This window comes from Myxocyprinus asiaticus, chromosome 28 (assembly GCF_019703515.2).
Source record: "Myxocyprinus asiaticus isolate MX2 ecotype Aquarium Trade chromosome 28, UBuf_Myxa_2, whole genome shotgun sequence".
NCBI lineage: Eukaryota > Metazoa > Chordata > Actinopteri > Cypriniformes > Catostomidae > Myxocyprinus > Myxocyprinus asiaticus.
Window position 1 is genome coordinate 123,184 of NC_059371.1, and position 15,124 is coordinate 138,307.

General features: G+C 37.8%; 1 protein-coding gene across 5 annotated transcripts in view; it reads left to right on the forward strand.

The window, feature by feature from the left end:
• si:ch73-181d5.4 (death-inducer obliterator 1) overlaps window positions 1-15,124 on the forward strand; it is a 48,781-nt gene that overhangs the window by 11,705 nt on the left and 21,952 nt on the right. For all 5 annotated transcript variants that reach the window (XM_051660402.1, XM_051660405.1, XM_051660404.1 and 2 more), the window contains one exon: window positions 8,320-8,506. In XM_051660402.1, the coding sequence (XP_051516362.1) occupies window positions 8,320-8,506 (187 nt within the window). The remainder of the gene's footprint in view (window positions 1-8,319; window positions 8,507-15,124) is intronic.

Sequence of the window (15,124 nt, forward strand, 5' to 3'; positions counted from 1 at the left end):
TTCCCTTCCCTGTTCTCAGAATAATGCTACCAAATGTGTTCTTATCAAATTTGTGTTTGTATTGCGTTCTGGTAATACTTGAGAAAATTGCTGAGAAACTTGCTGCCTAAAGAAAATAAAATGGAACTAAATTTTAGGTTCAAGGTGAATGTGTCTTGTATTATTTTATGATTATAATACTTTTCGTCTTTGTTACTTTAATGCAAAGATATATTTAACTGAACCTTAAGAGTTGCATTCACAATGCATGTTATCAGTGAACTGCTCCATGGAAATAAAGCAAACTAAACTCTCAGCACCTCCTGAGATGATCGGAGGTCATTTGCAGCATTCTCATATACAATGTTATTCTTGCAAACAGTTTTCAGATGAGTGAAACGGAGAAAAAAAATAGTGATAACTGTTTACATGCGCTTGTTCCACGAGATGGGCTCGTGCTGCATGCCTCTGAACAAACAGTGAATCAGACACAGGCATTGATGACTTTTCTTTTGTCTGTTCTTCAAAATATAATAAAGTGTGTTTCTTCAAGTACGTGTCTTTGTGTCTAACAGCATTTCTCGTCACTCCGAGACATCTCACATGTTGCCCGCCTATTGCGGGTAGATGAGCAAAATTACACGCGCATGGGATATCTGCATTTGGACGAGGAGCTTGCGAACTGGTTTCAGCCTTGTTGCATTTGGCAGGTGCTAATTTCACACCATGGGCTACTGTTTAATATATTTAACAAGTTCCCAGATCCATGGTTTTGCCATTTCCCAATATTGTTGATAAACCATCTGTTAATGAGTGTCGCAATCGGCATCGGGATATTTGTAAAATACCATTGATATCCGATTACCTCGTCCTATCGCCCAGCCCTATTACCTTCTAGACACGACCCTTGAGACTGAGAAGAGTGATTTCAAGGGACAATCCTTTAATTGAAACGCATCTGTTGTTATATCTACACAGACCACAGCAGCCAATAAACAAGCCAATGTGAGTTTGTATACTGGTGTCTGGTCTCATCATTATCTGCACACAATATCTGCAGATTGAAAGCACAGGGCAGCGCCGGTTACAGCTACATATGAGTCAGAAGTAGTTTTTTGGAGAAACATGATTTTAGTGAATTGATAAAAAGATTAACGGAAGAGTAACTTGGAATGAACACTCCAATGCTCGCAATACATATATCTGAAAATGTCTGTATCTTACCCTTAGTGTCAGTGAATTTGTTTACATTCCACTGATGTGTTCACCGCTGAAGTTTGTTAGAGCTTCTTACTGATAAAAATACACACAATTCACTCAGGCTTTCATGAAAAACTTACATTATAAGACTGTACAGGCAGATTTCAGATAGAAAACATTAGATATAATAACTAGTGTTTGCTCATTGATATGAGATTATTTTCCTATTAAGCCAGAAGGCACACTAGAATATTTGGATTTACAAATTTGGTGGTGCAGTGGCTTCACTGTAATGACATCATCAGCAATCCAGTTCAATTTTATAGATCAGTGGGAATACCAGACATTTGTAACATGGGATCTCCGATGATTAGGGATAGGACAATATGCATATCTCAGGTTCAATTCAGTATAATCGCGATTTGATATAACAACACTTAAATGACAAAGTATTACAGAAAATTGTTTATTTTTTAAAAATGTTTGAGAAAAATTTACATGATAATTCCAATCAAAATAAAGTTCTTTTAATATACAGTATAAATGCTCAAAGTTTAAATAATTAGAGTTTCTCATATTCCTTTCTCTTTAAGAGAAGATCACAAACGAATAAGCCTTCAAAAAATAGTGGGCTACATTCAGGCTGATCGGGTGCAAAACATGCAATAGAACTAAAAAATATAAAAGTTCTTCATTCTATCAATTAATATTATATCATGAAATTGTATGTATAATAATTGGGCTGGGAATTGCCACAGACCTCCCGATTCAATATTACAACGATATTTCCCAGCCGATTCGATATGTATTGTGATATTGCGATTTTAAGTTTTGAAATAAAAACTTCATAAAAAGATTAAACGAACAATCATGCCACGGTCAAAATCACTGAGATCACATTTTTTCCCCCATTCTGTATCTGCTGATCTCCTGGGATTTTCACACACAGCAGTCTCTAGAATTTACTCAGAATGGTGCCAAAAACATCCAGTGAGCAGCAGTTCTGTGGATGGAAATGCCTTGTTGATGAGAGAGCTCAACAGAGAATGGCCAGACTGGTTTGAACTGACAAAGTCTACGGTAACTCAGATAATCGCTCTGTACAATTGTGGTGAGAAGAATATCATCTCAGAATGCTATTGTGAGATGTGGGTTGGCACTGTTTTGGTGGCACGAGGGGGACCTACACAATATTAGGCAGGTGGTTTTAGTGTTGTGGCTGATCGGTGTATATCATTTTAACTTATCAAGTTAATTTTGTTATTTTAGAATATAAAATATAACATTAATTACCATAGGCTGTTACTATTATCGTAATAATAATTTTGCAATATACAAATGGAGGCTAAAGAGTAAACTTGTTCAAGAACCGTTGCTGGGGCTGTACTGAATTATGACACACATGACAATTCACCATAGTCCCAATGTCGCAAATCAGCAAACATTACATTACCGGGATTTCTTTTGCTTGATCTTCAAACACGCGTCTTTTGTGTCTGGTGCCATTTCTTGTCTACAGTGGTGGGTAAATGTGCGAAATTACCCACCACTGCGCATTAATACCCTCTGTTAGATTATAAATACTGTGGGGATGCGAGATGTTGTTTACGGCATCCAACAGTTTGATAAGCCTTTTTACAGCTAACTATTTATTAAAGCAGTGCCAGACAGAATCTGCAGAATGACTCCTGACAAATACTCTCCACAACATCTCTAATAAACTTTTGGGTTATGCATAATAACAGGAAAATTGATCACAGCAGTGGATTTTGACGTCCGACAGTGAACAAACGGCACTTAGATGGCAGTGCATTAAATCAAATCAAATCAAATCACTTTATTGTCACACAGCCATATACACAAGTGCAATGGTGTGTGAAATTCTTGGGTGCAGTTCCGATCAACATAGCAGTCGTGACAGTGATGAGACATATACCAATTTACAATAACATCAAATTAACACAATTTAAACATCTGTTATACACATAATTACACTCAACAATATACAAATAATAACATACACTGTACAGTATACAATACGCTGTTTTTTTTTTTTTTTTACTATATAGATACACATTATTCAATAAAAATTAAAAATAAAAATATATTAAAGTGTGTATATATATATATATATATATATATATATATATATACAATACTGTACGTTCTATACTGTATTGACATTCAGGCTGTCAGTTGATAGTCAGTTGTTAAGAGAGAACATAATAATAATATAATTTATGACAGTCCGGTGTGAGATATAAGAGTAAGGGTAATAAAGTGCAGTGCTGATGTATTTTGATCGTGGGAGATCAAGAGTTCAGAAGTCTGATTGCTTGGGGGAAGAAGCTATCATGGAGTTGGCTGGTGTGGGTCCTGATGCTGCGATACCGCCTACCTGATGGTAGCAGTGAGAACAGCCCATGGCTCGGGTGGCTGGAGTCTCTGATGATCCTCTGAGCTTTTTTCACACACCGCCTTGTATATATTTCCTGGAGGGAGGGAAGCTCACCTCCGATGATGTGTCTGGCAGTTCGCACCACCCTTTGCAGTGCTTTGCGGTTGTGGGCGGTGCTATTGCCGTACCAGGCGGAGATACAGCCAGTCAGGATGCTCTCCACAGTGCAGGTGTAGAACCGTGTGAGGATGTGGCGGTTCATTCCAAACTTCCTCAGCCGTCTCAGGAAGAAGAGGCGCTGATGAGCCTTCTTCACAACGACTTCAGTGTGGATGGACCACGTGAGTTCCTCAGTGATGTGGACACCCAGGAACTTGAAGCAGCTGACTCTCTCCACTGGTGCTCCATTGATGGTGATGGGACTGTGTTCTCTGTCTTTTCTTCTGAAGTCCACCACAAGCTCCTTTGTCTTACTGACGTTGAGGGAGAGGTTGTGCTCCTGACACCAGTGTGTCAGAGTGTGCACCTCCTCTCTGTAGGCTGTTTCATCATTGTCAGTGATCAGACCTACCACCGTCGTGTCATCAGCAAACTTAATGATGGCATTGGAGCTATGTGTTGCCACACAGTCATGTGTGTACAAGGAATACAGTAGTGGGCTGAGAACACAGCCCTGCGGGGCTCCAGTGTTGAGGGTCAGTGATGAGGAGATGTTGCTGCCTATTCTAACCACCTGGCATCTGCTTGACAGGAAGTCCAGGATCCAGCTGCACAGCGAGCTGTTTAAGCCCAGAGCCCGGAGTTTCTCATCTAGCTTGGAGGGCACTTTTTCCAAGTGGGAGAGAGCAGTGTGTATTGTAGATGCAATGGCATCATCAGTGGAGCGGTTGTTGCGGTAAGCAAACTGCAGCGGGTCAAGATTGAGTGGCAATACAGAGCAGATGTAATCTCTGATTAGTCTCTCAAAACATTTGCTGATGATGGGGGTCAGAGCAACAGGACGCCAGTCATTTAAACAAGTTATTTTTGATTGTTTTGGTACAGGCACAATGGTGGATGTTTTAAAGCATGTGGGGACTACAGACAAAGAGAGGGTAAGGTTGAAAATGTCCGTAAAAACACCAGCCAGCTGGTTCGCGCACGCTCTGATGACGCGGCCCGGAATGCCGTCTGGACCCGCGGCTTTGCGAATATTCACCCGTCGGAAGGATCGGGTTACATCTGCTACAGAGACGGAGAGTGAACTAACCTCTGTAGCTTCGGCCGCGAGAGCTCTCTCCGCGAGGGAGGTGTTATTTCCCTCGAAACGAGCATAAGAAGTATTTGGCTCATCCAGTAGAGAGGCAGCGGTGTTCATGGCGGAGTTTTTATTCCCTTTAAAGTCCGTGATGATGTTAATTCCCTGCCACATGCTTCTAGAGTTGGTGGTGTTAAACTGTCCTTCAATCTTGCTCCTGTACTGGCGTTTTGCTGTTTTGATAGTTTTTCGGAGGGCATAACTGGCTTGTTTATGCTCCTCCGCGTTCCCGGAATTAAAAGCGGAGGTCCGCACATTAAGTGCCGCGCGAACATCGCTATTGATCCATGGCTTCTGATTCGGATAGATTCGTACAGTTCTGGTCGGAATCACGTCCTCTACGCACGTTCTGATGAAACACATTACGCTATCAGCGTAAAGCTCGATGTCGTCATCAGAGGCGGACCGGAACATCTCCCAGTCCGTGTGATCAAAACAGTCTTGTAGCATAGAGTCTGATTGGTCCGACCAGCACTGGATCGTTTTGAGGGTGGGTGCTTCCTGTTTCAATTTCTGCCTGTAAGCGGGCAGAAGCAGAATGGAAGAGTGGTCCGATTTGCCAAATGGTAGGCGGGGGAGGGATTTGTAGCCATCCCGGAACGGAGAGTAGCAATGGTCCAAAACCCGGTCCCCTCGTGTGTTGAAACTAATGTGCTGGTGATATTTTGGTGCGACTGATTTTAAACTGGCTTTATTAAAGTCCCCGGTCACAATGAACGCGGCCTCAGGGTGCGCGGTTTCCTGCTCACTTATAATCCCATACAGTTCCTTGAGTGCCCGGTCTGTGTCGGCTTGTGTCGGCATTAAAGGACTAAATGTAAAGAATTAAAGAGAGAAAACCTTGTTAATGTGGAACTTTACACAAATATAGCTTCCCATATTTATGTTAATCACTGTAGCATTAAGATAAACATGTATTTTTAAAAAAAAAAAAATATTTTTATTAAATAAAAAAGACTTTTAAAATTGTCTGGCTCAAGAATCACAATTTGTAACAGAATCAATTTTTTTTCCCTCAGCCCTATATAATAATTAAATGAGCTGTCAATTTACATGTAATAACACTGAGTTTACATTTCATTTGTATATCAAGTCCTAAAATTGCACTGTCAATTTAAGAGTTCAACATGCATCTCACAGACTCACACAGGTGTTTAATTTATTAACGAGAGAGAAGTCTGTTTTTAGCGCATCCATGCTATTTGTGATTAAAATTAATATTTCTTTTTGCTTTATATCTGACTGTGAAGAACAGAAAGGATATTAAAAGACTCATTATTCAATAGTAGTGAGGTATGTGGATCTCGTCTTTGGACACATTACACATAAGAAATGGTCCATTTTAATCTCAAGCAGTTTTCAACAAAACAAGGTATTCCAGTACTAAAATTTCTAAAACAGCGGTCATCAGCGGTCCAGGTCCGGACCCCGGATTTTTTACATCCGGACCACGAGACATCATGACAACGGTTGCCCCATCTCAGTGTTTCTACACTTTAGGTTAGCAGCGTCACAAAACAACGGAGCTGTGTACACCGCAAGTGCTCCGGGGCGTAGATAGCACTGATTTATCAATGCTGCGTCCTTTTAATGTTTTTCTCTAGCACTAAACACGCTTCATTTACGCCCTTTCATGCTCCGCATGCGTTGCTTCTGTCCCCCAGCCTGCGACATGAGGCGCTGCATTGTAGAGCTGCAGACGCGGTTATTTTAAAGACAGTAGACCGAAGAAGAGTATAACAGTGAGCAGCGATATAGATGGATACCAGCATCTTTCGCTAAAATACACTGCAGAAAACAAAAATGAAGCAGAAACAATCTTCATGTGTCTGATATGACTCCGATGGTATAGCTAAGCAAGGTTTGTGACGTGGACAATTGATTTGTTTGTTTTTTTCGTCTAAAATTAGCTTTATTAATCAACATGTTTTGAGTCTATTGATAATAAAGATTTTTGTTTACATTTTGTGAAAATTAATCAGAGATAAATATCTCTTGCTTGGATGGTAAGAAAGACATTTAAAACTTTGAAATTACGAGTTCTCTGCTTATAATGAAAAACATTTCCATTATTTGATAGCCAGCCCATTTATAATTAACTATAGCAAACAGTATTTTAAACTGCATTATTTAGATGTACATTGTTTTTGGTAGATTTGCATTTTAAGGAAAATATAAAAATGGTTCATTAAGACTTTTACCTACATTTTCTCTCAGGGGTTACCTCTGAACCCCCATACGGTATCTTTCCTATGTAGCTATAAATGGTAGAAGTTCCCCCATAGTCCACTACTTTTGTTGTCTTTGGACCACAATGTCATCATTCTTGCCCAGTTCTTAAGAGAATTTTTGACTGTTGATTTTATGATTTTTGTTTCTTCTCATTTTACAAAGTACTATTGCTGACAACTTGGAAATTTATAATAACTATTACATAAAATTTGCATTACTTACACATTGAGATTAGTCAGAATGGCTACAAAATGATACATTATTATTGTCCGGACCATTGGTGGTATGGAGATGTTGAGACTGAACCTGTTGGAAATTTAATTGAATACCCCTGTTCTAAAAGCTAAATTCAAACACCTTATGTGAACCCTGTAAACAGTGTAGGAAAAAATGCAGTAGGTGTAAAATCAAGCGATTAGAGATTATGATGTTTGACGGGGCATTTTATTTATAATCACATGGACCGAAAACTGTTGCAAATTTTGAAATATTGAGTTTTGTCTCGATATGGTACGTGATTTTTTTGGTTTCGATATATTCGATATCCCATTCCTACTGTTGATGAATCACTGCTCATTTTGTTATATAAAAATGGTTCACATTGTAGTGTTTATATTGTAATTCATTGTAAATTGTTATTAGAATGCATATTTTGTTTCCTTTATCTGTTTGTGAGAACACCTGGGAGTACAGACTTTTCGAAATAAGTCCACGGTCCAGCGTTATGTACTTAACCTTTTTTTCTGGTTATTATTGATATTTTGGTAGCATAAATTGCATGTGAGATTTCCTTTAGTTTTGACTCTTGCAGCCTCTGTGTCTGGGCCTCCCTGTTACAGTAAGGAAAGGCAAAGAATTTTTTTTAACAAATTAGATATACATAGGTATATATTTTTTTACTATCTGCAGATAATCGATTATCAGCTGTCTTCGGCTTTTTATCTTGCTTCTCTAGTCATTTTTTTTAGTCTGGAGCCCTGTGTAATGGATGATTTACTGTGCCATATACTAGTGTCATCATCATAATATTTATAAATTAAATATATATTTTTTATTTTTCAATAAATGTGAAAAAAAAAAATAATAATATAAAAGATTAAAAAAGTATTCCCTATGCACAAATATATGGAGAACCACACCTTTTGTTTTCAGTGCTGATGCTTTGTTGCTCTTGTTGTTTACTCATGTTCACTCTTATGCTTTCATGTTTCAGAGCCAGAAACGATCATTTCTTGCAAAGCTTTTCAAGGTAAAGATCAGTGAGAAAGCTGTACAGGAAGAGACTGGGAGCAAACAGGAGGTGATGAAGGGAGAGTCAGTGTGTCCTGCTGCAGTCACTGACCCTGAGAAACCAACATCAATAACAACATCATCAGATCCTGCTGTAGATGACAAACACAGTATGTATCAGACACAAGGAGCTGCATTACATCTGCCAAACACGTGCACACACACACACACACACACACCCACCCACACCCCTTTCTCAACTGATCTTTTCAGTGGACTGAGTCTATACATAGGTTTTGATAACTGTATGTCGAGGTAAGTTTGTACACTTATTCTTTAGTTTTTAACTTAAAAAGGCTTTAAAGGACAAAAATCTGGAAGATTGGTGTTTACAAATGGTTATTTAGTGAGGATATTAGACACAAGCTGGACTTGACAAGTTGCAATGCCCACATGAGCACTATATGTATGTTTCCTAACTGCTAAGCCATGGCTCTTACCGCATTTACACAATTACCACATCATGCAGACAATTTTATTCAAACCAACTTATGACAAAACCTATGAAAGGGGACATTGGATCATGTTATGAAAGCACTTAGTTAGATGGACAAACAAACTGTGGCAGCACTAAGAATGCTGTTATGGTAATAGGTATGTGCACAGATCCCTGAGCCTCTGAGCAATACCTAAGTACTCCGTAATGTTCGATCATGAAAAACGGTACCTTGCAATCAGTGTCATCTGACAATAATTTGCATCAACACTGTACACGGTGACTTTCATTCGGGGGCAGCAAAAGCATCCAGCGCTGAAGTGATTTGAGACTGTTCACATAGGATGTGTTCTTCCTTTCAAACATCCACATGGAATGCAATATAATGGAACAGAATGCAGGGTTGTTTTCAAAGCTCGTTGTTTTGTTTTTTTTGTTTTTTTACTTGACACTATCTGAAAAACTTGAAAAGCTGAAAGAACAGTCATATCCAAATCAACAGCTGACTGACCGGACTGAACTTTGGTGACTATTGAAAAATAGTCCAGATGGACCCAAAGTACTTGGATAATTTGTCTTTTGAGTACTTGACTCCCAAAAGACGCCATACTCAGAGCCCTGAAGATTTACTAATCACATTCACTAATCACACAAACTTGCATCTAACCACAAAATTACTAAAAAGGCATTTTTAAAGTTGCACATCATGTTCCTTCAATAACAATATTTCCAACAAAAAACTTCCAAGGAATCAATCCTGCAAGCCTTGAAGTTCTACAAATGCTGCTTCTGCATACACCCCTATGGTAGATGAAGGAAATTCAACACAAGGTCTGGAGGAAATATAAAGCTTAAAGTGTATTATAAAAATATAAAGTGTATTATCAGCATAACAGTAAAAACGAATTCCATGTTTCCTGAAAATCTCTCCTAAGAGAAGCATATACAAGAACAGCTTAGGACCTAATACAGAGCCTTGTGGTACTCTGTTCTTAAACTTGTGTTTAATCTGACAGGTCCTCATTTACAAACAAAGTGGTAGCGGTTGGATAAGTAGTATCAAAACCAGACTAGTGATGTTCTTCTCCAGGAATAACATGGATTTAGATTTAGTGCTCTGGGCTTAGTTTTGTCCCAGTTCACACATGAAACCCAAACAAGCACATTTTTGCATACACCTTCAACGCAACATTTCTGACAGGCACAACAGAACAGGTTCTGAGCTATTAGAGAATGTGTGTTAACCTCTTTGCACAGTGACCACTGGGTCACAGCAGACCACTCTTAACAGGCCAATGTTTTTCTTTGATCTTATCACAAGTGGTTCTCATTGCATCATAGCAAAACTCAAATGGTGACATTTTACATTGAAGGTGTTGTGTTACAGCCTCTCAACTGAAGCAAATCTAATGCAGTTAACAGGTGTGTAAGCACCATAAAATGACACTTCTCTTTTTATGTGACTGTGAGAACCATTTGTCTCGATTCTGATTCACAGTCTCCACAGTTTTCAATCAAATTACTGTGTAATTTAACAATGTCTTTTCCAAAAAAAAATTCTTTAAAATTTCACTTCAATGTCACTTCAAGCTTAGCGAAGGGTCAATTCAAACTTGATGTACCTCCTTAATATTTTTGCGAATCTGTGGTAGTAGGGGGCAGTCAGTACAGTCTTCCACAGATGACGCGCTCTGGCGCTCAAGACAGCTGAACCGATCTGTATTTGGGGTCCTTTCTTACTAAATATTGATATGCAATTAATTAATCAGCACATCATATAAGTCGATTAATATATATATATTTATTTATCGATTGACAGCCCTAATAGAAACGTTTAAAATGTTTGAAAGTAAATATTTGCAGCAAATTGAAAGCTATACATCAATTGTTGAGTTCTGGATTCTGTTGAGTGTTTGGTTCTAATTGGTTGACATGTTCCATTATATTTCCAAAGTTGTTGACCACAGTTCCATCACTTCACCACATTCGTCATTTCTTTGAAAAAGTCTCAAATGAACAGAACGTTAAAATTACCATTAATTAAAAATATTCTTATTGGATGTTTCTGTTTTTATTATAAAGTTTATATATGCACGTTATTAAAAAAAAAAAAAAAATCTTTAATCAAAAACAGTAATTTTTTTCAATAACAAAAACAATGACTGTTTTTTCAATATTGTTTTTTTTTTTCACTTGTTTCTCATTCATCTGTATTGGCACAATGGCTCCTGCCTCATCGTTAGCAATGACTGTGAAGTGCTGTGTGCATTTGTGGGCTGGTTATATAGTAATGTTGACAGTTAGATAATCATTCCATTCTAAAAACTTTAGAAAAGCTGGCCGGTATTGAGATCGCTTCACAAGTTTCCCCGGTAAGTGGCTCTTGCATGTGCAGCATGATGGAAAGGGGTGTGTGTGTGTGTGTGTGTGGCTGTAAATGAAAACCAATTTTCTATTTTTTAAAATGAGACGAGTCGTTGGGGGTGTCCCGCCCCCACTTCCTGTTTCACAAGGCACTTAAGTGCGACTTTAAAGAGCCATACAGCACACCATAGCAAAAGAAACGGGAAATGAAAGAAACCCTGGACATGCAAATCGACAATTTTGAACATTTTCTGAAAATACTTTGAATATGCTAGACAAAAGCTGTCCAGCCGAAAATGAAATATGTTATAATATGTCGCTTCCTGTCTTAGCCACATTATCACCTTAGATATACATAAGTTCTGATCTTTCATCAGTTATTTAATGCAGACTTTATCTTACTAACCACTTAAACAAGTCCTGTACTGATGTCAGTTTGTTAAAAGTGTATCGAAATTAAACTGCTGATGTCGTCAGTGCATTTCCTTTTTTTTTTTTAAATATTTTCATTTGGACTCTAACAGAAACATGCCCAGGTCATATTTTACCCCCAAATCAAAAGCAAAATCAAATGCATAAAATGAAGTATGCTTTTTCTGTATTATTTTCATTACAGTTGAGTTCATTTTACCTCCCCCAGTTCTCTTTTCTGTAATGCTTCCTGTTTTACTTTTGAGTTTTGTTCTCATTGATGATTCTCATTAGTTTAATTTATTTTTATGTAATTGTAAAATGTCACAATGAAAACAAAATCTAAAAAAATCTAAAAAATCAGCTTCATTATCTTTTTCAAATGTGTTGTCTTATTTATTTTGATTTAGGGTTGAAATTTGACCTGGCATGTTCACTGTTAAAAATCAGAAGTTGAGAGCTTAATTTAAGGCAGCCACCTTCAGGACTTTTTGAGTTTTCTCAGTTTAAGGTCAAATTAATTCAATTAAAGCCAACAAACTCAGAAAAAAACAGCGAAGTCTACAAACATACCCAAGTTGAACAAGCTTCGATGTTTTACTTTAGCTGAGCATAAATATGTTCTCCTAGTTTAGAAAATATAGTTTTTAGAACAATTTATTCTTTGATAAGCAGACTTCCATTTCCACTAATGGTCAGGTGTCAGCCTCACCAGAATACTAATAAGTTAGGCTTACTTAAAAAGCAGTGTAGGTGATTACCACTAAAACATTCGAAGAGTTAAGTCAATTTAAAAAACGGAAGAAACTTCACCAAAGTGAGTACTAATCACTCTGATGGTGACTTGGAAAAAAATTACAACTTTTTACAGCAAGACATCATTAAAAACACTAAAGCAAAAAGCATCTATTCTAAACAGCAGTTAGTTACATGGCCTTAGATGTTGCCATGCTTTGACCAAACACACACAAATAAATCCAAGCGCAAGGGGTTATTATAATTATGGGTATTGCCTCGATAGATTACTGCTCCAATTTGCATGCTCGGTAGCAGATGCAACAAGATCATAGTGCTTAGCCTAAAGGCTTGTGTATACTTCATTTTTCTGCGTTCCTAATCGGATCGCACCTGGTCGACCGCATTGCCTTTCAAAGTATACTCTTTTGACCACAGGCGAACACAAGCGCTGTTTTGTGATACTTTTTTAGTACAGTCAATGGCAGGCGCATGTGCAGAAGATGCGCACAGATGAGTACTGTGCTGATGATGGAATTGCGCCACTCATACTGTACGCAGAGCCATCAGCAACGTAGACAACCAAGGTATACTTTGGTCTTAACCCCATGAATTGGGTCAAAAGTTTGTAAGTTCTACCTTCAAGACCAAATTTTACATTGTATTTTCTCTCTGTTTAAAATTGTAAGGTGATCAAATTGAATGGCATAAAAGTTAAATAATTTAAACTTCTACATTAAATAGTCCAATCAACTTTTAAAATAGTTTAGAAGTTACAAATCAGCTTTACAGATCAGATACTTTGTTCAATAAAACCACATTCAGTTTAATAGCTCTATGGTGAGCTTACAACATAGATACACTACCTACAAAAAGTAATTTTCCTGGCACTGTATTGTCTTCAACTGGGAACTGAGTTAAAGTTCCTACTACTCAGCAAAACTGATCTGTCCAGTTGGATGGAGCAGTCCTCAGCTGTGTAGTTGTTTATGAGGTGGTCTTTGACTGCTCCAGTGTGAAAAGACCCAGTGATTTTATGAACCACAGCACCTTCTCCATCACGATCATTCTGTATGTAACATCATTTATTTTCCCTTCTATCTTTAGGTTTTCCTGTCACAGAATTCCTAAAGTATTAGTCCATCAACACAATGATTAACTGTAGTGATTTGTGACTGTAGTCTTCTTATTGTCATGTACTGTGTTAGCTTTGCACTAAACATAGAACTGATCATTGAAGCACAAATTTGGTGTGATCAGACCATAGACTTCCCTGCAAATTGAGTGTCTGTAAATTGTAAATTGAGTCTCCCACACATTTGGGCAACAAAAAATGTAATATGACTTTTTCCCCAAAAGTCTCTTAGAATAGAACAGAAGGTTCATTTATCACCACAACCAGGGCTGGTGGAATTTGACTTGAGCACAATGTCACATTGAAAGGTGTCATGATATAACTATGACTGGAGGATGCTGGGGTTGATTTCCTTTGCCAGGGACACAATGGTGTTAGCTTGACGATTGAACCAGCAAACTTCCAGTTACCAGCTCTGAGCCATAACCGCTATACTACACCAGCACACTACACCACACCGAGTCTTAACCATCATACAAGTACTGCCTCATCTACATATAAAATCATGACACAGTTATTTGCATGAGTTCACATGAATTCTGGATGCGTGATACATTCCCCAGTGCAGTCATTTAGGCCAGTTGATCTGAATCAGATCTGGGATGCAAAAAAAATACCTTCCTGCATCTTCTTTAGCAACATGGAACACACCCGTAATCCTGTTCTACATGACATTAAAGCTGATACACAGATAAAACTGTCAGACTGGACAATCCCTGGACATAAGCTCTAACGTCAGTCTGTTTGGCACACTGTTTATCGTCATTGTTACCAACATTGAAGATGATGTCTAACCTTTTATGTATATCAAGTTCTAGAGAGTGTGACATCATTTCAGGGCTATTGCTGGTCTATACTACAAGCACAGATCTCAATAAAATGATCACATTTTATGACTGTGGGAATAAAGTGCAGATGCCGAAATGATCTGGTCTTGGAGACCCTCTGATTTGGCTGTCAGATTGCTAAGTGATTAACATCTATGAGCATAACAGATGCACCCTGGCAAAATGTCACCAAAACACACACACAACAGATTTTAAAATCATATCTATATCAAGCAGCATGAGAACTCACAAGCTCAAAGCTTGTTTTTTTTTTTTTTTTTAAACAAGGACAATAGTTATCGTAGCTCTTTTCTGCACTTGAAAGTTGCAACATATTCCAGATGTTATTTTTGCAGAATATAGAAAATAACAATACAGGACATTTATAGATTGAGATACTTTTAAGTTATGAAAATCTTTGCAGAGACTAGTACAAAAATAACAATACCATTTTTTTTATAGCTGTAGTTTGCTGTAGATCTGAAATTTTAATCAGACCTTTGACTTAATAAAAACTTTATAAAAGAAATCAATCAACCAACCCACTAATAATCTCAAATATGATTCCTAATTACTAAACAACGTTTAAACCAGTAGCTTCATGTTATTCAAATAAGATTGTGTTTCCCTAGTTTCTACAGGAAAGTTTTTGGTGGAGTACTGATACCCTCTAGTGGCCCTTTGGAGAATTAAACAGACATTCCAGCCTTAATATTTGTTAGACCAGTCCAGATATTGATGTCAATATTAAAGTGTTGTCTGTTAGGGTTAGGATTTGCAGACATGTACTCTTGACATTTTCTCAACCAACTTCTTGAGG